This window comes from Suncus etruscus, chromosome 5 (assembly GCF_024139225.1).
Source record: "Suncus etruscus isolate mSunEtr1 chromosome 5, mSunEtr1.pri.cur, whole genome shotgun sequence".
NCBI lineage: Eukaryota > Metazoa > Chordata > Mammalia > Eulipotyphla > Soricidae > Suncus > Suncus etruscus.
This window is the reverse complement of record NC_064852.1, coordinates 68,396,167-68,423,034: the sequence shown is the minus strand read 5'-3', so window position 1 is coordinate 68,423,034 and position 26,868 is coordinate 68,396,167. Positions and strand designations below refer to the sequence as shown.

Sequence of the window (26,868 nt, the reverse complement as noted above, 5' to 3'; positions counted from 1 at the left end):
TATTCCCCATGATACTATGATTATAGGTTAATAGAGCTTGATTCAGATCCCCAAAGTGCATTAGCACAATCAGTATCAGAAAATTATTATCCATAATGTTTTAGATAACTTTATGTCAACATGAGTTTATCAACTGTAACAAATGTACAACAATGGTGAAGGGTATTGATACAGAGGAATTTATGAATATGTAGAGGTGGAATATATATAGAAAATATCTATTCCCTATTTATTTCTCTTTTATTTTAAAGTTGCTTATGAAGTTTTAAAAGGTCATTTCAATAAAGTTTTCAAAGGTAACTCAAATAATATTTTGAAATATGTTAGTGTAGGGCAATTTCACATTATCACTATATTTTTAAATATACAAAATATTATAATAAGCATTATTACACCTTATAATATGATTTAAGCTAATTAATCAAAATTTAAACTGTATTAAATATATGCCATCCTGTGTGAATACGGGGTGTAATGATCGTAGAGCGGAGAAAAATTAGAAATCCAGTATTTTTTAGATACCAAGTACTTAAGAAACTTAATTTTTATTATAACAATTATTAAAATTTATTTATTTGTATTTATTTACCAATTATTAAAATTCTCATTTGAATACTTATAGTGATAAATTAGGGTTTTTTAACCAAGATCTAGAACTCTCCTTTGTAAAGTCAAAGTTATGAAATAAAAACAAAAATAAAATCATAAATTTACTATGACTAGTTTTAAAAGGAAATCTATTTAATTCCTTTGAAAAATATTTGTAACCAAAAAGTGAATAACTCCTTAGGCTCTAATATAAATCACAAATAAAAGTTTTTTTTTGTTTGTTTGTTTTTTCCGTTGCAGTTTCAAATTCTTTTTTTTTATTATTGTGACTGAAGTTCATTTACACAGAATTATTTACGATACATAGTGACAATGAATGAAGGGCATTCCCACCACCAAAGTTTTTACAAATGTTTACCCTTCAGAGTTCCAAACAATATCACTCCATCACTGGACATCACCTAAACCAAATGGAAGCTATAGTCAGAAAACACATCAAATTTGGAATAACGAATATCATTGTGTAGGTCCAAGCATGGATTTTGAATAAGTACGTATTTTTTGGTTCTGGGGTCACACCCGGAAGCGCTCAGGGGTTACTCCTGGCTCACGCTCAGAAATCGCTCCTGGAAGGCTAGGGGGACCATATGGGATGCAGGATTTGAATCACTGTCCTTCTGCATGCAAGGCAAATGCCTTATCTCCATGCTATCTCTCCGGCCCCACCATATTTCTTGCTTTATCTTCAACTACTCTATTTATTTACAATTTGATATTCTCATCTATAAAATGAGTATGTTTTTCAGATAATTATGTGAGAATCCTTTGTGTTATAATACATATAAAGTGTAACACCTACAAACTGATATTATGATGCCTTGCATTTTAGGTTAAACCAATTATAAGTAATAAGTTAATAATTTTTAGTCACTGGGTAACAGGAGGGTATTTTTAGTCACCGGACATCAGGAGGCTTTAAGATTGTAACCAGTTGGAGATAGAAGTTGATATAACTTTTGATATAACTTTATGTCTTTATTCACTTCCCAGACTGACACTTTCTTTTTGTTTTGGTTTGTTTTGTTTTGGTTTGATTTTGGTTTGGAGGCCACATAGGTGACGCTCAGAGGTTACTCCTGGCTATGTGCTCAGAAATTGATCCTGGCTTGGGGGACCATGTGGGATGCTGGGAATGGAACCGCTGTCCATCCTAGGCTAGCATGTGCAAGGCAGATGACTCACAGCTTGCACCACTCCTCTGGCCCCATTGTTTGTATTTCTATTTCATGAATGAAGAAACAATAGCACATTAAGTTAAGAAGTAACAGAAGCAAGAGTGTCAGGCATTGAACCATCTGACTTATAATTGCTCTTGATGGTACTTTCCAAAATATGGCCTCATGCTATTCTATTGCATAACTCTTAGCTCAGTTCCTCCTCTCAGTTTAAAGCTAAACTCACACTATTATCTTAATAATTCATTTTTTCAATTAGACTTTGGTGCTTGTTTTTTTTTCCCCAAATTGTTGTTGCTTCAAAAATAAAAGTGATCAGGAGGCTTTAAATCCCTCATACCAATGTTGAGCAAACCAGGCCAGAAAGTAGATTTACTTAAATCTACCAAGGACTACCAAGGGTACCATGGACAACCAAGGATACCCCAATGGTGCTCAGGTATTCCTGTTGTCTCATCTATTGATGTTCTGGAGCCATATGATGCCATAGAAAAATGAATCTGGGTAAAGTGCATGCATATACATAGACTTTTATACTTTTATACTCTTTTCTTGACCCTAATTCTATTATTTTCCAGCTCCTTCACATGGCACTGTTTCCAATGAGGCTGAATCCAGAAGGGTACCTTTGCAAGCAGTAGTGCTGCAACATTTAATATTCCTCAGTCCACAGGAGCAAGATTGTCTAATCCCCTGGAAGAAACCAGTTCTCAAGTGACACAAACTCAACCATTAGAGCTGTAATACCTGCACATATGTTCATTTGTGTAAAGTTGAAAGCCCTCTTCAGAGAGCACAAAATGAGTGTGGAGCAGAAAGTAACTTCCTTTCGAATACCTCTGACATTTCATAAGGAAATATTTTGCAGTCTAAGCTAACTGAGGCAACCATTTTACACCTAGAGCAACAGAGATTTGAAAATGAAAGGTCTTTATATCTCCTGACTAAATAGTTAATATTGCCTTTAGATACAGCATACTCAACTTGACTAGGGAGAAACAAATTTACAACATTTTTAAGTAAAAAAAAATATATTATGTTGGGCTTAGGAGGCATATTGTATTTTTTCCTGACCCTCTATGTTGGCACATCATTTGTGACATTAGATCTAATTAGAGATATCAATCAATTAATGTTTTAGAAGAATTTTATCAATTTTCTGAAAATAACTTTAAAAGTAGTTTTAAATAAGGAAAATAATGGTATTGGGATGTAAAGAGAAAGAAAAGCTATATTATTATTGATAGCTAAGAAAATGGTTATCATTTTAGAATATATATTTAAGCAAAACAATAAAATAATCGACAAAATCTAAGTATATGTTTTGTACTTATTTTCTATCATTGTTTTTCTAAGCTCTTAAGACATTTTTTATTGTGAATCTGGTAAATTATTCTCTTAGAGGGAAGGGAATTAATTAGTACTTATAGCTTAATTTAATGCTCTAAACAGCCTTGCAAAGTCCATATATTTTCAGCATTTGAAATATAAGGAAGCCCCAGCTCTGAAAGATTATGTATTTTTCCCAAGGCATATACAAACTAGTAAGCTATTTGACACTGAATTCATGATTTGTTTCAAAAAAAGATGGAAATTTAATATGAAGATTAAACATACCGTATATGAATTGTACAGTAAGATTACAGAATGCACCAATAAATGAGTTTTTTTGTTTCTGTGAGTATGTGTACAATAAAGAAGATGACAATTTAAGTACTAATACAGTATTTTATTTTTCTTATATTACACTAATTGTAAGTGTCCCTGGTATTTTGTAATTGCTCCTTTATTTATAGATCATGTTCATATATTTTTTCTTATTTTTAGATCTGTTCATTTAGAAAAGTGGCTCTTCATAGGAGCTATGAAAAATCTACACATGTATGTGAAAGATTGATTAAGAAAAATGATCTTATGCACTCTCAGCCCTTCCTATCTCTACTCTAGGTATGCTAGTTTTATGGCTGACATCTCCGTAGAGCTCTGGTGATAGGAGTGTGTATGTAGGGGTGGGTGGGCTTTGTACTCCAAAATACCCCTAGCAGCCACAACCATGAACCAGAGCATTCTTCTGCACAATTAGCCAACACCATACACTCACATAACTTTTGAAAGAAAGACCTAACTAGTCGGGAAAACTCATGCATTCTGACCTAGCAAGTGATCTCACTGCCCTTTAGGAGGACACCTCTGAAATTCTGACCCTAGATAAACCTATCAGCCCAGTATTTCAGATTCTCAAACTTGTGCAGCATGTAGACATGCAACACCCCATAATTTTAATCCTGATTTACCAGTAGTAGTATATAAATTATTATTTATTATAGAAACTAAATATTATTATTAAGTAAGTTATCCCTATGTGCCAAAAGGCAAGATTCAGGGAGGTTGGTAAACTGATGACCATTTTACAGGGAATTTTATATTTGTGGTAGAATTTTGAAAGTCAGAAATGACTACCTTGAACATCTCTGTAAACCACAGTGTCTAAAATAAATTTAATTTAACAAAATAATTTATCACAATTTGCCATATTATGCTCAATAAATGTGGCTTTTAGCATATTATTTCTATTGCTGTTAATGATGTGATAAGCATTATAAAGCTTTATGTGATCTTTATAAAGCAGATCTAATATAGAAGTTATGTCTATCTGAATTTAGGGCATAACACTTCATGACTTTTGCATAATTTGTAGTCAAGCAACATTTATTTTATTAAAATTAATTCCGAAAGCTAAAAAAACAAATAGGAATCAAGATTCCACATGACTGCATAATTCTGCTCTTGGGAATATACCCTAACAGCTTCAAAATACAATTCAGAAAATTCCTTTGCACACCTATATTTATTGTAGGAATATTCATAATAGCCAAAATCTGAAAACCACTCAAGTTTCAAGAAGACAAGTGGATAAAGAAGCATAATATATCCACATAATAGAATAAGACAGAGCTGTTAGAAACAATGAAGTCACAAATTTTGCTGATATATGAATGGCACAGAGAGTATTACACTTAGGGTACTAAGTGTTTTGAGGTAGAAGGAAATACATAGAATAATCATACTCATTTGTAAGATATAAAGAAACATAGTAGAAGAACAATACCAAAGACAATAGAAAGTCAGGAGGACTGATCCTTAGTGGTAAGCTTGCCAAAATGAGAGGAGGATGGAACATTATGTTAATAGTAATGGGAAATCATTTTTAATATCTTTATTTAAACACCTTGATTACAAACATGACTGCAATTGGATTTCAGTCACTAAAAGAACACTCACCCCCTTCACCAGTGCAACATTCCCACCACCAATGCTCTATAATAGGAAATTATTACCTTGGGTAAGAACTTGGTGCTGAAAGGATGTAAAGCTTTGGATATACATGATACCCTTTCAGTAACAGTATTGCAAATGGTTATGCCTACAAGAAAAATAATATAATTTCTTCCATATATGCATTCTGATGGATGGGAGGGAGGCAATCTGGGAAAATTTGTGGAACAAAACAATCACTGGGTAGATGTTTTAGCATTGCACAACTAAAATGCAATCATGAACAACTTTGAATCTCATAGTGATTCAACAAATTATTTTATCTTTTTTTAATTTCAGTCCATAATCAGTACAGCTAGACAATAAATCATGATAGGATTCAAAATTATCAAGGGAGAAATCTGAGAAACCACAAAACAATGATACATTTATGAAAAGGAGGCAACTACCACACTACATGATGAGTCGTCAGCCAGATGAAGTGTCTTGAAACATTGAGGTTTCCCTTCCATTCCTTTTCTTCCTTTTTATTTAAAAAGAGGTGTTTTATCACTTCCTATTCCTGCAGTGCTCCATTTTTACACCTATCTCTGAGCTCAAGAATAAACTCTGTCAGTACTCAGGAGACTATATGGGGGTGACAAATATGCATCTTTATTCAGAACATGCAAAGCAAGTGCTCAAGTATCTGACTCCTGATGAGAATTTTTTTTATTGTTGTTTGGTTTTTGTTGGTTACTTTGTTTTGTTTCATGAGGAAAAATAGAAAATAGGTAGGGGAGGGTGAGAAAAAGTTTGAAAATAAATACTTGCTTATTCAAGACATGGATGGGGAGCATGTGATCAGAATTCATATCTATAATGATTAAACTACATGTGTTCGTTTCTCAGCAGTTGTAAGATTCAACAGAAGCACAGGATTTAGACCTTATTGTGTATAGAATCAGACAAATAGAGCCTGGAAATTCTCTGGCATTCATCAACTCATATTTGATCCATAGCACCTCATAATGGTACCCCAATATTTCCAGTAGTGGTCCCTGAAGACAGAATCAATATTGTTCCACCAACAATTTTAGCAAGAACCCAATTTGGATAATAATTTCCAGAGTTGACAATTGCCCTGTCTTTCTAGAGATTGATTTTTAAAAAAAACCATCAATGTAAAGTGAATTTAACTCAATATGTATTCCATTAAAATTGTCATAGAGTGCCAGGGAGATTGAGTGCATGCCTACCATTGCAAGACCCTGAGTTCAACTCCAAGAACCACATGACCCCAGTTAGGACATATTTAGCATGCCCAAATCCATATTTGGGAGTAAGACATGGTATTGCTGACTGCTAATCCAGCTGTCAAAGCTTGTTTTTCTATGATAGAATTTCTAGAAGCATATTCTTTATTAGTTAATAAATACAGGTAGCTTGTCAACAAAACAAAAATCTTTTTTAAAAAGAAATTTTATTAAAATATTTCAAAGTTGGGCCTGGAGAGATAGCACAGCGACGTTTGCCTTGCAAGCAGCTGATCCAGGATCAAAGGTGGTTGGTTCGAATCCCGGTGTCCCATATGGTCCCCCGTGCCTGCCAGGAGCTACTTCTGAGCAGACAGCCAGGAGTAACCCTTGAGCACTGCCGGGTGTGACTCAAAAACCAAAAAAAAAAAAAAAATTTCAAAGTTGAATCCAAGAAGTTCTCTTAGGAGGGGAAGTAATGGAAGCTCTTTTATGCAGGCCAGAAAGCCAGAGCTAAAAGTTGATAGGAGAAATTTAGATTTACCCAAACACCATCAATTCCCTTGGAATATTTACAAAAAATACTATTTTCAATTACCATCATTTTGAACTTATACTGTGATATCATATGTAAGAAAATGATTATTTTTTGAGAAAGGTCATTGAGCTACATAAAGCATTTTTCATATACTACTCCTGCCTCTACTCAGGGTCACTCCTGGACAAGTTCACAAGGTCCCAAGTGGACCAAGGATTTGATCCATGGACCATGACAGCCCTAGTACTGTCATATTACTCCAAAAATAATATTATCTGACTGTGCTCTTACACTAAAGATTCATGTTTTGGGGTTATATAAAGATTTTCAATCACTTAATTTGGACATATTCACAAATTTTGTGACTTTCCAAGGTTTCTCAGAAACTCATGATAACCTGTTTGAAAATAGCATACATTTCAAAAGCTAACTAAGATAACTAAAAATAACTTTTCTTAAAAAATAAATCTGACATTTGTACTATGATAGCATGTGAAAATCAAGGGTAGGTACAAAAATACAATATAAAAACGTATAGCATTCAAAAAAATGTAAAACTGAATGTCAGTTCTATTTTAGCAGAGAGACCTTTTAATTTTCTTAGTCAAATAAGTCTTCTTATAGTGTTCTTTTAGATCTTATATACCCACATCTATGAACATACTTGGAGTATGTTCAACTGAAATGTTAACTTAAATAAAATATATTATGAAATAATGTATCATTCATTTCATCTTAATTACTTTATAATAGCAGATTATTTTACTTGACTATTCTTAAATTTATTGAGAGATATGAAGATATTCTAGATAGTTTTAAGTCATCATGCTGAATTATGACATGTAAAGATGATTGGCATGTGCTGTTTCACTCAGGGACTACAAAATAATGATCCAGAAAATCAATCATTTCAAAGAAGTAGAATGTAATAAAGGTGAATACAATGATAGCCTTGACAATGTATTACCTAAATTAGGCTTGAGAGTGGATCTTTAGGTTATTTAACTATGACAAAATGGACTTGAACTGCCAAAGAGTTAGCTGAGATATATGGTTAACTCGAATAAAAGATGCAAAAATAATTGGCATTGGTGTCAGAGTTGACTTGCTGAGTCATATAAAATTTTAGTTGTTATATTTTGGGGGAAGGGGGCTGATAAAATGATTTCCAAACAGACAAATCAGTTAAACAGTCCCCAAAATAGTGAATATCAATTTCTTTTTTACAATATCCCCGCCAACAATGCTTGTTTCCAGACTTTTTGAGTGAGCTTTTCTCACTAGTGTGAGTTTAGATTATCATTGTTGCTTTCACTTGAACTTCCTGATAATTGGTAATGACACTTTTTACTTACCATCTTCTTCATGGATATGCCTGTTCACTGACTTTTGATCTCCTGATAGGACACTTGATTTTTACATTAAATTAATCTATTTAATTTATTACAAGAATTTGCAAAGCAAATGACAGATTTTCAGGCACTAAATGTTCAGATTCTAAATCTACCTGCAGGGTTAAGATATCTTCCCCCAATAACTCATGGTTCCCTCACCCTCACTACCCTGTCCTTAGAAAACTTGTTTTATTTTTTATTATAGTTTGTATCACATACTCATACTATTGTTTATTCTTATGGTTTTTATCTACATAGTTATTTCATCTGTTTTTGTTCAAGTTTGTAGGAACTTTATATATTCTGAAATAGTCTTAATACAGTGTGTGGTATTTTTGTAAAACTGTAAGGCATCCTACAATAATTGTAGTGCTATTTATAATAGTGAAGATATAGAAATAACTCAAGTGTCCAATAGCAAATAGTGGTTAAATATACTGTTATAAATGAACAAAATAAAGTACTACTTAACTATAATAAAGATAAAATCTTGCATTTTGCTGCAATATGGTGTGAACTTGAGGGTATTATATTAGGGAGTATTAGTCACTGGCTCTCTTCCACTGGAAAGAGGGGGCAAACACTGAACACTTCTCATATGTGGAATATAAAAAAAGAAATCAATGACTAGTCAATTGTCAATGATAATAAAATATGAAATACTACCCAAAACAGTTGGTTATGCGGGTGAAGGAGAAGTTTATGCAAGTAAGAAGGAACATATGAAAGTCAAAGAATTTTAGAACTCTAGAAGTATGATACTGTAATTCTGTAAATATTAAACATTAATGTAAATACTTCTATAAAGTAAGGTACTTCAATATATTTATTAATTAAAGTGTTAACAGTAAAATAAAGTATTAGTTCCCTTTATTTAATTATTTATTTATATTTATTTGTTATTTTATTAATTTATTATATAATTTCAAAAATCATATTCAAAAATTTACAGAAATAATAAACAAAGCAAAAAGACATGATAAGCAAACAATGCATGTGAAACTAGCATAATACTACTAGAAACTGCTCTTTGGCTTCATATAACTAAGATATTTGCTTTAAGCACTGCTACCAACATTGGAAAATTGCTCTCTCTTATTCCAAAAAATTTAGTATGTATTCATTGTTTTATAAAAGTATTTGCCCTGTTCTTATGTTAGGAAGAAATTGAGCATTAATTATTATTGATTCTCCATGAGCAAAATCTATAGAACTTAGTGTGTAGAAAATAGTGGCGAATAATAGTAAATCAGTTTCTACATTTGTTAATTCAACAAAGAGTAAATGGAATGCAAACTGTAGGATTCAAGGACTTGATATTTGTGACTAAACTTACAGCTTCATAAATCCATTGCCATTGCTATTTGGTTATTTATTCTTTTAAGATTGCCTTTTAAAATCACCAAAATTGTCATAGGGCCTTGCGAAGACAAGTGACAAAATATTTCTCCATGACAAAGGGTCATGGAAACAAAGCCAAAGAATTAGCCAAATAATAGGGTTTTTGTTTGTTTGTTTGTTTGTTTGATTTGGATTTTGGGCAACACCTGGCAAAACTCATACACACACTTATTCCTGGCTCTGCACTCAGAAATCTCTCCTAGAATGTTCGGAGACCTTATGGGATGTCAGGGATTGAATCTGGGTCAATCCTGAATAGGCAGCATGCAAGGCAAATGCCCTACTGCTGTGGTAAAGCTCCAGCCCCTGAATTCATAGTTGTGCCAACAGTACATTAATGGGTTTGGGAAAAAAAGGTTTGTTATGAGATGTTTTATTATTTGTTAAGTTTACAAAATACATGGATTCCCAAACTCCAGACATAAAAACAAATTATTTGTCTGCTTATAGATATCCTTGGATTTCTGGATGAGAAAGAAAACATAAAGTCTAGAGCTTTCAACTGATCCTAATTTGATCCCCAGTGTTTCATATTATCCCACAATTACCTTCAGGAGTGATCCCTGAGAACATAGTCATTAGCAAGCTCTCAGCACTCCTGTCTGCCCCAAAGAAGAATGACAAATAAAAGAAGAAGAAAAGAGAAAAATTGGGAATCTAAAGAGCAGGAATTATCTCATTTCTCTAGATTAGAGACCAGTGATCATCGTTTATTGTATGTTGAAGTATTTAATATATTTTACATTAATATTTTTATTTAAGCACCATGATTACAAACATGGCTGTAGTTGGGTTTCAGTTATTAAAAGAACACCTCTCTTCACCAGTGCAACATTACCACCACCAATGCCTCCCACCTCCATCCTACCCCACACTCTACCTGTATTCGAAATAGGCATTTATTTCTCTCACTCACTACAATTGTCATGATAGTTGTAAGTGTAGTGATTTCTTTAACTGAACTCACCACTCTTTGTGGTAAGCTTCATACCATGGGTCAGTTCTTCCAGCCTTCATCTCTATTGTCACTGGGTATTATTACAATCATGTCTTTTATTTTTCTTATATTCTATAGATGAGTGAGAATATTATGTGTCTATATCTCCCCCTCTAATTTATTTCACTGAATATAATAGTTTCCATGTCCATCCATGTATATATGTTCCTAGGGTGTATCTCTATGAGTGGTATAGCTGGATTACATGAAAGTTCAATTTCCAGTGTTTTGAAGAATCTCCATATTATTTTCCATAAAGGCTGGACTAGATGGAATTTGCACCAAAGTGAATGAGAGTTCTTTTCTCCCACATCCCAGCTAGCACTGATTGTTCTTATTCTTTGTGATGTGGGTCAGACTCTGTGGTATGAGATGGTACTTTATTGTTGTTTTGATTTACATCTCACTTATGATTAGTTTCAGGCACATGCAAAGAAGTGAACTCGGACTTCCATCTAATACCATGCACAAAGGTCAAATACAAATGGATTAAAAACCTTTATATGAGACATGGAACCATGATGTATATCGAAGAATATGTTGGTAAAACACCTCATGACATTGAAATTAGAGGAATCTTCAAGAAGGAAACAGCATTGTCGGAACAAGTGGAAGCAAAAATAAACTAATTGTACTATATTAAGCTGAGAAGCTTCTGCACCTCAAAGGAAATAGTAGCTAGGATACAAAGGCACCCACAGAATGAGAAAAACTATTCACCCAATACCCATCAGATAAGGGACTAATATCTAAGATTTACATGGTACTGACAGAATTTAACAAGAAAAAAAGTCTAACCCTATGAAAATATGGGGAAAAGAAATGAACAATTCCTCAAAGTAGCCAAAAGCATTTAAGATCTTAAATCAACAAAAATACTTAGTGAACATAGATTTAAAAATAGTCACTTGATACAATACTATAATATGTTATTTAAAATAGTCACGCTGTAAATATATGTATATTTTGTCATAGAGATATTTTTCAATTATATGAACTAAAATAAGATTAGGTAAATCATATTCTTTGATCAAATGAATTTTAAAACTTTCTTGGGTTCAATCCCTACATGCAAAGAAGTACTTTCTTTTTTAGGGGGAATGAGTGGGTCATACAGTCCTGTACACAGGATTTTCACCTATCTGAACCTATGAACCACATTCATGCAAATCAAGATCTTTATCTCCTGTAATACTTCCCTAGCTCCTTTAGAAGGACTTTTTAAAACATTTATCACTCATGATTCCTTTTAACTTGAGAAATGTTACATCAGTATATTGAAATAAAAATGGTTGGGGCTGGAGCAATAGCACAGTGGCTAGAGCTTTAGCATGCTGCAGCCAACCAGGGACCTATCTGAGTTCTCTCCCCAGCATCCCATATGGTCCATCAAGCTTGCCAGGAACGATTTCTGAGCACAGAGCTAGGAGTAACCTCTGAGAGCTACCAGGTGTGCCCCCCAATAAAAAAGAAAAGAAATTAAAAAAATGGCATATAGGGACCGGAGACATAGTACAGCAGTAGGGCATTTGCCTCATATGCAGCCAACACAGCATGGAACGGTTTGATTTCCAGCTTCCCATAAAAATCCCCAGAGCCTGCCAGGAGCGATTTCTGAGCGCTGAGCTAGAATAACCTGAGTGCGGCCGCTGGGTGTGACCCAAAAGAACAAGCAAACAATAATAACAACAAAAGTGTCATAAGATGTAATCTTATTAATAATAAATCCTGAGTAAATTTACTCTAAGACAAAAATATTGTGACTCCCCATCACTATGTACCACTGCATGACTCCGCATGGAATCATGACCCATGCTTTATAAGTAGTTGTGTTCTATATAATAAAAGGATCTGAAATGAGTCACTTTAAAAACTGTATAGTTATAAGTTTTATTATTTACAAAGTGAGATTCAAACTTGACATTGGGTTCACAAGTCTCCAAGATTTGATATTGCCATTCTGTCTTAGAGTTCTACAAGCTTGTATTGCTATGAAATCAGGCTCTGAGAATTCCAGACATAAGACCATATGGTCCTTAGCATGCCAACCATAAAATTTACAAGTTTGTGGCCTCAATCATGTGTGATAAATGGCCTCAGGGGATGAGGAAAACAACAAAGAGGCAGATGAAGCTTGGTTGATAAAGTATTTATTTAAGGAGAGAGGTATGAGTTCAGTTCTGATGCTGATGAATCATGGATGTCAAAACCTGGCAATATTAACCAAACAGGAGCAAATTCTTTTAGTATATATAAAGGAGGTGAACTGAAGTATAAATAATAACTACAAATTTTAATGAGGAGTTACAGACTCTGATATCACAAAAATTTACAATAATTTAAAAAATTATTTTCCCATATTTAAAGGTATTTGAACAAAAACTCCCAAATTAAAGTCCATGTCGCTTTAAAGTATCCAGATGGCATTATCCAGGTATGGGAAACTTTAATCTTGAAAATCCGGTAAGTTAAAATGAATAAAAATATAAAAACTTTCTTCTTTGAGATAGATACATATGGAATATAATTCTCAACAAAGTGGAAAATGTTAAAGATGATGATGATCATAGCTAACACTGTTTGTATGGTGTCTGTCAAGCAACACTGCTTAAATAATGTAAGCTGAATAATATTATTCCATTTTTAACATAAATAGAATTTATGTTCATCACAAAAACATTAGTAGTTTATAAATCTTGGTTTCTCTCTCTGATGTTGTGAGTGAAGATCCAACCTACTAGCATGCATTTAAAAATGTTTAGGCTCTATTGATAAATTTTAATAATAGTAAACACGGACAAGCAAGTAACAAATGTAGGTCAAGAATAAATAAAGTAAAATCAAAATTAGGAGTATAAGATATATATTTAAATTCTGACTCCATGTACTAATCACTTATGATCAAAACAATCAAACAAACGCAATATTTTATTGTGTCCTTTCTTTCAGGTGAAGAAAAAGTGAGAAATCATTTGCCTAGGATATAGGAAGCAGTTTTTTTGCAGATCTAAAACTTAATGTCTTTGATCTCTGACTCTCCAACTTCCAAACTGGGATAAATTAATTTGTTTTGCTTATAACATATTTTGTTTATAACCCACTCAGCCTATAATATTCTGTTGCAGAATCTGGAACAAACTAGGATGATGGGCAATGTTTTTTGTTTGTTTTTCTTTTAAAAAATAATATTTCAGAAGAGGGAAATTAAACAAGAATCTTACTTAAATTTGTAACAATCCCTAATTTTCTTAAAAGTTATATTAATACTTATGTCAAATTAATCAATTCAAATTAATTAAGCTTAATCATAAGAAATTTAATAAGGAGGAGCCGGAGCTATAGCACAGCGATAAGGTGTTCGCTTTGCACGCTACTAACACAAAATAGTCAGTGGTTCGAATCCCAGTATCCCATATGGTCCCGGACCCTGCCAGGGAAGATTTCTGAACACAGAGCCAGGAGAAACCCCTGAGCACCACCAGGTGTGAACCAAAAACCATAAAAAAAAGAAATTTAATAAGGAGGAAGCATTTCAGACACATATTATAAAAATATACAGATATTCTGGAATATGAGAAAGGGTACCCAGTTGGAGGACAGAAACCAACCCCATGGAGCCTGTGTAGGATAAGGGTATTGTAGCCTGGTGAGACCAACGAGGTCTCAAAAACCAAGATCTTCTAAGGTCTGTTCTTCATGAACATATTCTAAATGAGGATAAAATAGAACACTGAAATACTTTTAACAGGAAGTACCTCAATTGTATTTTGTGACAACCTGCAAGTGAAGCAGAGATAATGAACTGAAAGGAAAGAGGAATGAAAGTGCCAAGTTTAAAAAAAAAATCACAACATGAAGATGTAACTGAACTAGCATGTGACTGACAAGATGAAACAAAATGGATTCACAGGTGATGATTTTTGGAATTAACACTACTAGAACTTGATAATGCATTTACTGGAAATAAAAGAAGAGAGATTTAAAGAAAGATTCTGAGGTCTGGTTTGTACAGTGAAATGAAGTAGGTCACAAAAAGGAGATACTGATTGTGATTGGGTGGTGCGATTTAATTAAGGATGCCAGAGCAATGTGCTTGATTTGACTTATTTATGTCAGAATCAAAATAAGATATCAATCAGCCAAATGAACGTATATTTTTAGAGCTCCAAAGAAATATTTGGACAGGATAAAAATTAACTGATTTTATTTTTTCAAAAATGACAGATTTTACAAACTTCAGGCTGTAATACTTAAGACTAGTAATTTTTACTTTGAAAATTATTGTAAAATTTAGATTTTTAATCTCAAATAATTGTGCATTTTAAGTAGTAGTGGGCTGATTATGATGCCTGTGTGTTATTTTCACATAATTGTTAAATTTTGATGTAAAAATTGCTGCAAAACAAAGGATACTGTCTTTCTTTTACAAAAGTAGCTGACACTCATATCTTAATTTTTTTCTTCAGTTACTCTCATTTACTATTTCGTAGCCTCTACAAGAATTAGTTTTACAAAATTCCATATTGGCATCTTTGTTTCAAGTACTCCTCACCAATAAAAAACTTTATTCAATTATTGGGCTGCAGCTAGATATATTCAAGAGCTCTTCTGTGTAGTTCTTTGGTCTATGTAGCACCAAAAAACAAAAATGGGATTCAACATGCAAAGCATGCACTCTGGTTCTTTGATTCATCTCCCCAGTCCAAGATCAATATTTTATAAGTTCCTTAGTTTGACAACATCAACATGTTTGGACAAATACTAAGCAATATAACACATTTATGTGAAAAAAATTATAAAAACACTAAAGAAACAAACACCCTAGTTGAAAATAGAGAAAACACAGAATTAAATGACAATGAAGGCTATCTTCAGTAATTCCAAAGAAAAACTACTGGAACAAGTTTGTCACTTTACTTATACATGAAAACTGTATTATAGAAAATACCCAATTTATTAGCAAGAAGAGAGTGTAACTTATTTAGAAAAACTATGAATATTTTAAAATCATTTTTGTTTGCTTACTGTGTAATTATTTGGCAGTGATGATATAACCACTGGTTGTCTGGGTTTATTTGTTTGTTTAAAGTATAAAGAAAAACCAAAATTTATACTACTGTTGGACATAGAAAATTTTGAACTAAAATTACAAGAAATCTCTGGAAATGAAGACAACAAAAAATCATAGATTTTAATATGAAAGAGCAATCGTTGAATTGATGAAATAGTTTCCATAAAAGGCACAAAAAGAGGGAAGGCAATGCTTTCCTCTATGGACACATTAGTGTTCACTGGCACTAAGAGTAGACTATTCTATATTTTATGCTTTGTACTTTATAAATAATAACTTTAACATTACTCAGTGGTCTTCAAAGTTATTACCACTGTCATTTCTTGGTGAGGAAACAGAGAACCAAAGAATACAAGTATGACAGAAGGTTCATCTTTTTAAGAGCAGACAATTTATTCAATTGTTCATATCTGAGAACACAAAAGGAATTTGCTGCTCTGAACTTCGTTGTGAATGACACAAAAAGCTGGTCAGGGTTACAGGAAAGTATGAAGAATGTCAGTAAAGTGGAACAATCACCCTGGCACTTATAAAAGAAAAATATGATAATATTTTTCTTAAAGCGCAAATACTTTAGTGAAAATGGAGATCTACTTTTAAAGATTTTAGAAAGAAAATACACCATGATAGGCAAGGAGATTCTGAACAGCTTAAATTTAAAATCTAAACCATGAAAAATCTCAATTATTCAACAACTAAACATATAAAATATTTCAAATAACTTGAATAGAACCCTAAAAATGATAATTATGATAACAAAATATGAATATCAACTGGGAGTCAGAGAAGTAGCATAGCTGCTAGAAATTTACCTTGCATGCAACCATTCCAGATGGTTCTCTGAGCCTACAGGAGTAATTTCTGAGTGCAGAGTAAGGCATAACCCCTGAGTGCAACAGGGTGAGGCTCAAAACAAACACACACACACAAAAAAAAGTATATCAACCTAAATGAAAGAATTCCTATTGAAAGAGTATGGTAATTATTAGTGATAATAAAATTCCAAAAATGAGTAGATATTGCTTGTGTCTAGGTTTGAACAATACTACTTAATACCTCTAAAATATGTAGTAGGTATAAAATGTTTATATAGCTCACAAAAAATAGAGAGGCAGACAGAACCCCACCTTATACAACAAATTGGTAGTAAGACAAGAAAGCACTAAGTGATTTTAATATAGCAAGGTAAGACCCCAAATTGAAGCAAAAATATTTGGTTGGTATTTTCTTGTGTTTGTTGTAGTACCAAAACTGGTGTTACTAGCAATTGAAGCTGGTTTGCCAAGTGCAAGGCAAGTACCTTACTGCTATACTATCTCTCTGGCCCCCAAAGCATAAACCTTAAAAAGTGGTCACATGATGTTCTTAGAATCAAAAGTTTGCAGAAGGTAATATTTGATATGGGAGATGAACAGAAACTGTAGACATCCTAGTGAAGGAGAATGACAAGCCTGTCTAGAGTACAGGCAGGGGTTGGGTGGGGATGAGTGAGATTTGGGACATTGGTGATGGAAATGTTGCACTGGTGATGGGTGATGTTCTTTACATGACTGAAAACCAAACACAATCATGTATGTAATCAAGGTGTTTAAATAACATATATAAAAAAGAAAAGCCAACAATAGTAAATCTGAAATAAAAAAAATGAAGAAAACTTATAAAAACTGCAAGGAAAGAAAAAACATGTACACTTAGTACATCTTAATAATGGAAGATCAGTGAAAGAAAAGAAGGGTAAAGTGTAAAACTATTTGAACAGTGTGAATTCTTTCAAAAGCTGATCTCATTTCAGAAAGGTCTTATGAGTGAGGCCATCAAAGCAGTTCAGAAGAAAAGATGAATAAATTCAGCTAGTAATAGGTAGAAGCACATAGGGAGTAGAAACCACAGAACGAATGTGTAAGGCTTGCCAACAGAAACAAAACAAAACAAAACAAAAAAAAAAAAAGCAAAAACCTTACTATCATGGGAATTGCATGCCAGGATTGGAGAAAGAAGGACAAACAAATCAAAATAAAATCCTCAATTGTGGGCAGATTTTGTAATGTGTAATGTTGATGGATTATTGAAAGACAAAGAAACTTTGCTTCATCTTCTCTGATTAATTCAACAAGGAGAAAACCTTTCTAATTGAATATGTTGAGTAAACTTGAAAGAAATAATGTCTAACAGAATTAAAATAGTGTTTTGCAAAAGAATATCTAATAATATGAATACCTTTCCTCCTGTGAGCTTGATGATTTCTATTTAAACTACTAAAAATTATAGAGACGGCCCGGAGTCATGGTGTAGCAGTAGGGCATTTGACTTGCATGCTGCTGACCCAGGATGGAACTAGGTTTGATCCTGAATCCCATATGGTCCTCCAAGCCAGGAGCAATTTTTGAGTGCATAGCCAGAAGTAACTGAGTGTCACTGGGTGTGGCCCCCCAAGATATATATACATATAAATGTATATATAAAAATATATTGGCAGAATATTTTTGATTTTACTTACTTGTTTGTGATTTAACTTCCTAAGACCTTGCACCCAATGTAAATCCTTCAATTTCAGGAACCTTCCCTATTAAGTAGCTAAGTAAGTGCTATTATCTAATTGACACAAATAGGTATTCAGTAAATATTTGTGAAATTAATAAACATATATCCAGTATAGTTTTTCTATATTTCATCATATGTGCCAAGCTTCTCCAGAATTATGTGTAGTAGAATTATTTTAGTATCAAAGCCTATTTTTTCTCAAACTTTTCAAACAGTTTAAATGTGAGAAAAAGCTCTTAGACATTCTATTATGAGGTCAACTTTACACTGATTTAAAAACAGAAAAGTATACCACACAAAAGTGAAATACAAGTCAGTAATTTTGATGAAAATATGCTCAAAAATATCAGCAAACTAAATTCAACAATACATTAAAGAAATTTTTCACTTTAAAAAAACTAGAATGTACTGCCAGGAAGCAGTGATGGTTAAACATATGCAGGTCAATAAACATGATATATCACATCAATAAAATGAAGAAGTCAAAAGCTCGTCACAATAGGCACAGAAAAAGCATTTGAAAAGATTCAGCACCAGTTTATGACAAAAATGCTCAGCAAAAGGTATAGATTAAACACCATAAAGACCATATGAAATAGACTTAAACTGAAGTGTTTTATTTTAGTAAAATACTCCATTTTCTTTCAAAAAAATAAACCTCTTAGAAGATGACAATTGTTATCATAAAATAACAAAAGAAAGTGGAAGCATATATTCATAAAATATTCTGTGTATTTGATGTAAGGATAAGAATGTAAGTGGTGTCTTCTAAGCCTAGTTTGCTGATTCTTCTGTTATAAAGCACATTATATCTAAAAATGTTTGCTTAAGATAAAGACAGTCATTTTCCTTTTTGTAAAACCTTATTTTTAAGAGATTATAGTCATTGCTTTCTTGCGGAGCTTGTTGCCACTGAGTTTTCTGGGTTTTTATTCCCCAAATAATTATAAGTCAGTATACAAGTAACCAAACCTGGGATATGCCTTTTTTTGTTGTGATCCTTTTGGGCACACCCACCTGTGCTCAAAACTTGTTCCTGGTTCTACCCTCAAGTAGTTAGGCTGGGGGATTGTGTGCAATGCTAGGGAATAAAAACCAAGAGGCCCAACAGTCAAGGCTCCAGTGATCATTTTTAAGAATCTTTGTAAGAACCACTTTTTTTTGTTTATTTTTTTTGTTCGTTTGTTTTTTGGGCCACACCTGGTGATGCTCAGGGGTTCAGGGGTTACTCCTGGCTATGCCCTCAGAAATTTGGGGCTGGCGCCATGGCGCTAGAGGTAAGGTGTCTGCCTTGCCAGCGCTAGCTTAGGACAGACCGCGGTTCGATCCCCCGGTTCGATCCCCCGGTTCGATCCCCCGGTTCGATCCCCCGGCGTCCCATATGGTCCCCCAAGCCAGGAGAGACTTCTGAGCGCATAGCCAGGAGTAACCCCTGAGCGTCAGCGGGTGTGGCCCAAAAACAAACAAAAAAAAGAAATCACTCCTGGCTTGGGGAAATCACAAGGGATGTCAGGGGATGGAATGATGGTCCGTCCTAGGCCAGCACAACAAAGCACATGCCTTACCGCTTGCACCACCACTCTAGCCCTGTAAGAACCACTTCTATGAACCACTCCACTCCCAAAATAAAAAGATGGAGAGAGCTTGTATTGCATGTGGCCAACCTGGATTCCATTCCCGCACTCTTCATGGTTCCCAAAGACTTACAGTAATTCCCAACATATCAAAAATAATGAAAGGTATTAGTTCTAATTCTTTAAACAATATCTAGTCACCGGTTTTCAATATTCAGAGATTAGTGCTGATGCAGACTCTTCAGCCTATTATTATGCTAAAATTTCATATTTAAAAACAAAATCTGGGGCCTAAGCATAGCACACCATAGGGCATTTGCTCTGGCATTCCAAATAGTCCCCCAAGCCTGACAGAAGTGATTTCAGGGTTCTGAGTACAGTCAGGGGTGGCCAAAACCAAAACAAAACAAAAATTTTATTAATTAATAAATTAAAAAACAAAAACAAAATCTGTGGGGGGAAACTATAGAATATGAAAGTTTCCTGTAAACTTTTTTTTTTTTTTTTTTTTTTTTTTTTTTTTTTTTTTTTTTGGGCCACACCCTTGACGCTCAGGGGTTACTCCTGGCTATGCGCTCAGAAGTTGCTCCTGGCTTGGGGGACCATATGGGACACCGGGGGATCGAACCGCGGTCCGTCCTAGGTTAGCGCAGGCAAGGCAGGCACCTTACCTCCAGCGCCACAGCCCGGCCCCTCCTGTAAACTTTTAATTTTATTCTAGAGTGATCCTTACTTTTAAATGCATTTAAATACCCATTTATGCAAGTTAGAATTTTACTGTTAAATTCATAATGGACAACTCACAGAGTAATAAATAACTAGTAAAAATACTTAAGTGTAACATCTCATGAGTTATCTCAGTTTGGAATGTCCCATTTTCCTCCTTTTATAGAATAAGCAAAGTAAGAGGATTTTTCACCCCTCTGCTAATGCTGAGGAATGGAAAACTTTATAATACCCTCAACACCCTCTATTTAAAGAAGTCATCTTCAGTTAGTATTTTATTGCAATACAAAAAGGAGCTCACACTCAAAAAGCTCTACATTTTAAAAAAGTTGCTAAATGCTAATCATTTTATTACCTCATAAGCATTAAAAAACTTATTTAGATTGAAGATCATATTTTAGGTATATAAAGATATCAATCTAGGGGCCGGGCGGTGGCGCTGGAGGTAAGGTGCCTGCCTTGCCTGCGCTAGCCTAGGACGGACCGCGGTTCGATCCCCCGGCGTCCCATATGGTCCCCCAAGAAGCCAGGAGCAACTTCTGAGCGCATAGCCAGGAGTAACCCCTGAGCGTCACAGGGTGTGGCCCAAAAACCAAAAAAAAAAAAAAAAAAAAAAAAAGATATCAATCTAAAAATAAGTTTGAAACCATTGAAATTGCCATTCTCAATATAGATAAGCCATTATAATGTAAATAAATAGTACCATTTACAAACAACAAGAATGTACTGTTTTTGTGTGTACTTACTATAGGAGCATCCGTAAACTTCAACCCTCATGCCAATCTTCCCATTGGGATTCCATTCCAAGGGTACAAATCGAATAAATCGGGCTCTCATGGAGTGTGCTAGCTTGTGGTGCATCACACTGTCAGCATTCATGTTTCCTGCAAAGGTCTACAGAGAAAAGAGGGGATCAATAAAGGTTTCTGATTATATAGTTGTGAATTCCTTCATGTATCAGAGCTCAAGAAAAACTAATAACAATCCACACATCTAGTATTCCATAATATTTTAGAGTAAAATCTTCAATTTCTTATTACGTCAAATAAAATTAAGTATGGGAGAAGTTCTACACTGTATTTTTTATTCAGAAATGCAGTTCATCTTTATAAATATATCTAACACAATAGGTTAAAGATTTATCAATGGTTTGAACGTTTTCCTTTTCATATTGCAAAACTTTTCTTCTTCTTTTGTTTATTTTTACATCCTAACTGAGGGGTTCTCCATTGTGTACTACAGATTTTATTCTTACATAGAATTTTATAGATGTAATGTTTAACACTACATGCAAAGTGTTATATAAATTTGAGGATAGTAATAACTTAGGAATGTCTAAAAATATCCCGAAGAGAAATAGCTACCAATTCAATAAGATAAATGGAGATGATGTTAAAAATATAACAAAACAGTAAATAGCAACAGCAATCTTGAGTTAACAGAGTTTGACAGTAAATGATAAATAGCATAACAAAAAATATATATAGAAGAGACTTACATATATACCCAATTACTAATTTTGTTAAGAAATGTTGGGGTTGCTGAGAGATAGCATTGAGGTAAGGCATTTGTTTTGTATGAAGCCGACCCAAGAAGAACCTGGGTTCCATTCCCAGCATCCCACATGGTCCCCTGAGCCTGGTAGTAGGGATTTCTGAGCGCAAATCCGAGTATCTTCTGAGCACTCAGGTGTGGCCCCAAAACAAAACAAGCCAAAAAAAAAAAAAAATCCTGATGCCGGAGAGATAGCACAGCAGTATGATGTTTGCCTTGCATGCAGTTGACCCATGACGGATGGTTGTTCAAATCCCAGCATCCCATTTGGCCCTCCAGAACATTCCAGGGAAGAATTTTGAGTGCAGAACCAGGAGTAACCTTGAGTGTCATCCGGTGTGACAACCCCCCCCCCCCGCAAAAAAAAAACAAGGTAAAAAAGTTACGGATTTCCAGTTAAATGGCAAAAATAGGATGGATTTATAAAACAAGATCCACATATGTGCTCTTGTATAACAGTCTAAAAAATTGAGTTACTGACAGGAATAAAGAAAAAATAATAAAAGATGTATATAAAAATAATAAATATAATAAAATCAAGGTCCTATAACTGTCAGAAAGTAAATATCAGAATGTAAAATTAAAACATAGTAGTGACAAATCAAAGTTTTTATAATTTTATCCTTTATGGATAAAATTGACAAATACATTAAAAATTAAATGGATGTGCCTTTGCAATCAAAATTCAAAACACAAGTAGCAAGACTTAATGAAACAAAGAAGAAAAATAAACAAATCCTCATTCATAAATAACTTAATTTCATCACTTAATAACTGAATAAATGGGAAAATTATTGTAATCATGTAGAAGATTGAAACCATCACAGAAATAGAATTTTTTAAATTAATGTTCATCAATCAATCCACTAGACATATGTAGATAATACACTATTTTCTAGTATGCATAAAATATTCAACAATATCATAAGATGCATGAATAAGCTTCATTACAATTATAATTATTTTTCTGGTCAGAAAATTTGGATTTACAATGAATATTTTATTGAGAAAGCCTTGGTATATTTGCACGTTATTGAACACTTTTATAAATAGATTAAAGAGAAATTACAATAGGATTTTGAAAATAGATTGACATGGATGCTAGAAGCATCAATCAGAAATTGTGGGAACATAGACAATGAACTTTTAGTGGGCAATTTGTTATTTTATATAACTTTTTTTATAAAAAGAAGGATACAGTATTTAAAAACCTAATTCTATTTTAATAATATAAGTTAAATTAATTCATTTAATTGATAATTTAATTTATAGTTAATTCTAAGATTAAGTCAGAGTATCAGTAAATTTTATCCAACTCAATTACAAAACATAATTATTGGTAACCACAATAAAACATCACATTGATCTAATCAGGCTTATGCTTACTTAATAATATGTGTGTACTTAATAATCTTATTGGTGTGAAATTTTAGAAAAAGCAAGAAAGCTCTAATTATAGAATTCAAATAAGAAAAGTTATTGATTGTGGATGACAAAAATTACTATTCAAATATTTATTTGCTCATAGTATCTTTGAGAGGAAATCTATGTTACTTACAAAATTTAATTTTGAAGTATCTAAATTAGGTCATAAATTATAAATCAAGAATGTATCAACATTGGCACTGTATTAAGAGATGCTAATTAAAGTGTGTGATTCTTTTATTTACAGCCAAATGTCAAGTTTCTGCAACCAAGTTAGTCGTGTGTGTGTCATAATAACAATTCTTGAGGGCTTATTTCTGTCTCTGCACTCAGGAATTTCTCCTGCTGGGATCAGAGAACTATATGGGATTCTGACAACTGAACCTAGGTGAGCCATGTATAAAGCAAAAGTCCTATCAATTGAACTAATGCTTAAGCCCCAGCAACTATTATAGTTGAATAATGTCATGTAATTTCTAATATTTTCATTGTGTTATTCACATTATATTTACTAGAAGATTTTGAAATTAACCTTCTCATTAAAGAAGTTAACCTTACCTGCATGCATACATTTAAGCTTCAAAATGAATAGTACATGTAGTCCTCTGTTAAGAAATAATTTCCTCCCTCTCTCTTCTCTACTAGTATTCTCTGTGCCCAGCATTACACTGTAATATGTATAGGACTTAAACTACTGAATTAAACATTGTGTTGCTTTAAATATAGTTTGCCTATGGCAAAGCTATTCATTGATTATAATCTTGTGCCTGAGTGTGATTTAAAAATAGTGTTCTATTTTTTTTTCTTTTATAGTTAAATAAGCTGGAGGATAAAAGAAATTAAGTTACTAAGTGTTTATAAAATAAAGCAAAACTCATAGAAGGGGCTCAAGCAGAAATGCATGTCCCTGAACACAGGTTAAAACACAAGTAAAGGAAGAATTGCCATGTTCAGCTCTCTTTCCTTTGACAAATGTTCCTTGACATCAAGCATTACTTTGCTTTATGAGTGTAAAAACCTGTGGTTTAAAGGAAGGTGCATATGCTCCTCTTCCACTTGATTAAGCAGCTAATGGAATAAACATAAATTGTAAGATTTCAACAGAGATCATCACTGGCACTTATCAATGGTGAATGGGCAGGCCGGAGTTTGCTATCATTAGACTCCATCATTTGGATTCAACAGATGTATTGGATTCAACAAACTGTATTGAGCCAATTCATAAGTATTGTTCAAAACAACAGTGGGATTTCAATCATCTGAGATGTTATGAATTATACTCAGTGCATCCTGGTTAGGAAATAACTGATACAATAACCAAATTTCAATTTAGTAATCTTGGCATAAAATATAAGGAGTTCTCATGGAGAATTGCAAATACTAGATCTGTGTGCACAGCCACACATCCCACATGCCCAATGATCTGTTTTAAAAGCAGGAGAGTGGGAGAGAAAGGAGATGAGTCTGTGCTAATCCTAACCACTCAGCAGATTCTCTCTAAACGCTGTACTTGGCCTTCATTTTCTGGGGGACACTTCTAAGATAAGAACTTAGCTTCTTATAAACTGGAATGTCTAGCTCAGTTTATGGGGTACAGCATTTTATAAAGGTAGGTTTGCATGACATTCATTAAACTAAATAAATTTGGTATAGTTACTTCAAAGTCAGTTATTATTATCAGGATTGTAGGGTTGCTTACTGCTATAAATGTTTTACTGAATGATTCAGTAAATGAATAAAGAAAGAAATATTTCTAACTCTTGATTTTTCTCATTAGAAAAGAATGGAAATAAAAATTTCAAGGCAGTTGTTAATTTTACATTATCTATCACATAAAATTGCATGTCATAGAATTTTACCATCATGTCTAGTATTCTGTGAAAAAGTCAAATAGTCAATTTTTGCATAAAATATCTTATGTGAGATTATTTTCTGAAGAAGAGGCTTTTTAATACTTTATTCCCATGATGACACTTGTTCACATTTATGTTTTCTGAATGAATATCAAAGTGTCTCCCCCACAAATTGTAAACTAAACCTAATAAAAGATTATCAACTCAGAACTAACCAGAAATACATTTTTTCTAAATGTTAAAATATGTATAATAGTTAGCAATAACATGAGAGCCACAGAATTGAAACAAAAATCAATAAATCTACTCAGACTTTAGTTTCTAAAATGCTATTTATGATATGCACACAAATGGATCTTCAACAGAAATTTATAGAAGTCAGAAGGAAGATGTCAGATACTAAGTACTATTGACTAACAGATTCTAAATGATAAAATTTACAAAGGCCAAAAATTAAATGAAGCTTTTGAGGCTAGGCTAGCTACACAGTGCTTAGGCCACTTGTTTTGCATGAGTCTAACCTCAGTTTGATTACTGGTAATACATATAGTCCTCAGAAAACCTGAGGAGTGATGAGAATAAACTCCTGAGTACCATAGGTTGTGTCTCCAAAAAAGTTATATGAACAAAGGGCTTTCATTTCCAAACATACTATGTAAAAGGTATCTAAATATTGCCAAACACCACTTTTCTCTGTTGATTCATAATTTCAATAGCTAATAATTACTACTTTAAAGGATGTTTCTGGATTTGCTCAAAACTCTTCCTAAACCAATAAGAAATGTTACTATACAAATAGAATATTCACTTTCCCATTATAATTAATGGATTTGATGACTTTTTTGGAAACAATAAATTTTCAATTGAAAATATAAAAATATGCATATCAGTTATAAATCGAAAGCTAGAAATATTTCCAAATGGTTTGGTAAAAGAAATCTCGACTTTTTCTTTCTTTCTTTCTTTCTTCTTTCTTTCTTTCTTCTTTCTTTCTTTCTTTCTTTCTTTTTTTTCTTTCTTTCTTTCTTTCTTTCTTTCTTTCTTTTCTTTCTTTCTTTCTTTCTTTCTTTCTTTTCTTTCTTTCTCTCTCTTTCTCTCTTCTCTTTCTCTCTCTCTCTTTCTTTCTTTCTTTCTTCTTTCTTTCTTTCTTTCTTTCTTTCATTCTTTCTTCTTTCTTCTTTCTTTCCTCTTTCTTTCTTTCTTTCTTCTTTCTCTTCTTTCTTTCTTTCCTTCTTCCTTCTTCTTTCTTTTCTTCTTTCTTTCTTTCTTTCTTTCTTTCTTCTTCTTCTTCTTTCTTCTTCTTTCTTTCTTTCTTTCTTTTCTTTCTTTTCTTTCTTTCTTTCTTTCTTCTTTCTTTCTTTCTTCTTTCTTTCTTTTTCTTTCTTTTCTCTCTCTCTTTTTCTCTTTCTTTCTTTCTTTCTTCTTTCTTTCTTCTTTCTTTTCTTCTTTCTTTCTTTTTTCTTTCTTTTTCTTTCTTTCTTTCTTTCTTTCTTTCTTTC

At 33.1% G+C, this 26,868-nt stretch overlaps 1 protein-coding gene across 1 annotated transcript in view; it reads right to left on the bottom strand.

Moving 5' to 3' along the window:
• The window catches only part of CNTNAP5 (contactin associated protein family member 5), a 939,273-nt gene that overhangs the window by 513,860 nt on the left and 398,545 nt on the right, over positions 1-26,868 (bottom strand). Inside the window, exon 4 of the mRNA XM_049773789.1 lies at positions 21,284-21,431. Within this exon, the coding sequence (XP_049629746.1) occupies positions 21,284-21,431 (148 nt within the window). The remainder of the gene's footprint in view (positions 1-21,283; positions 21,432-26,868) is intronic.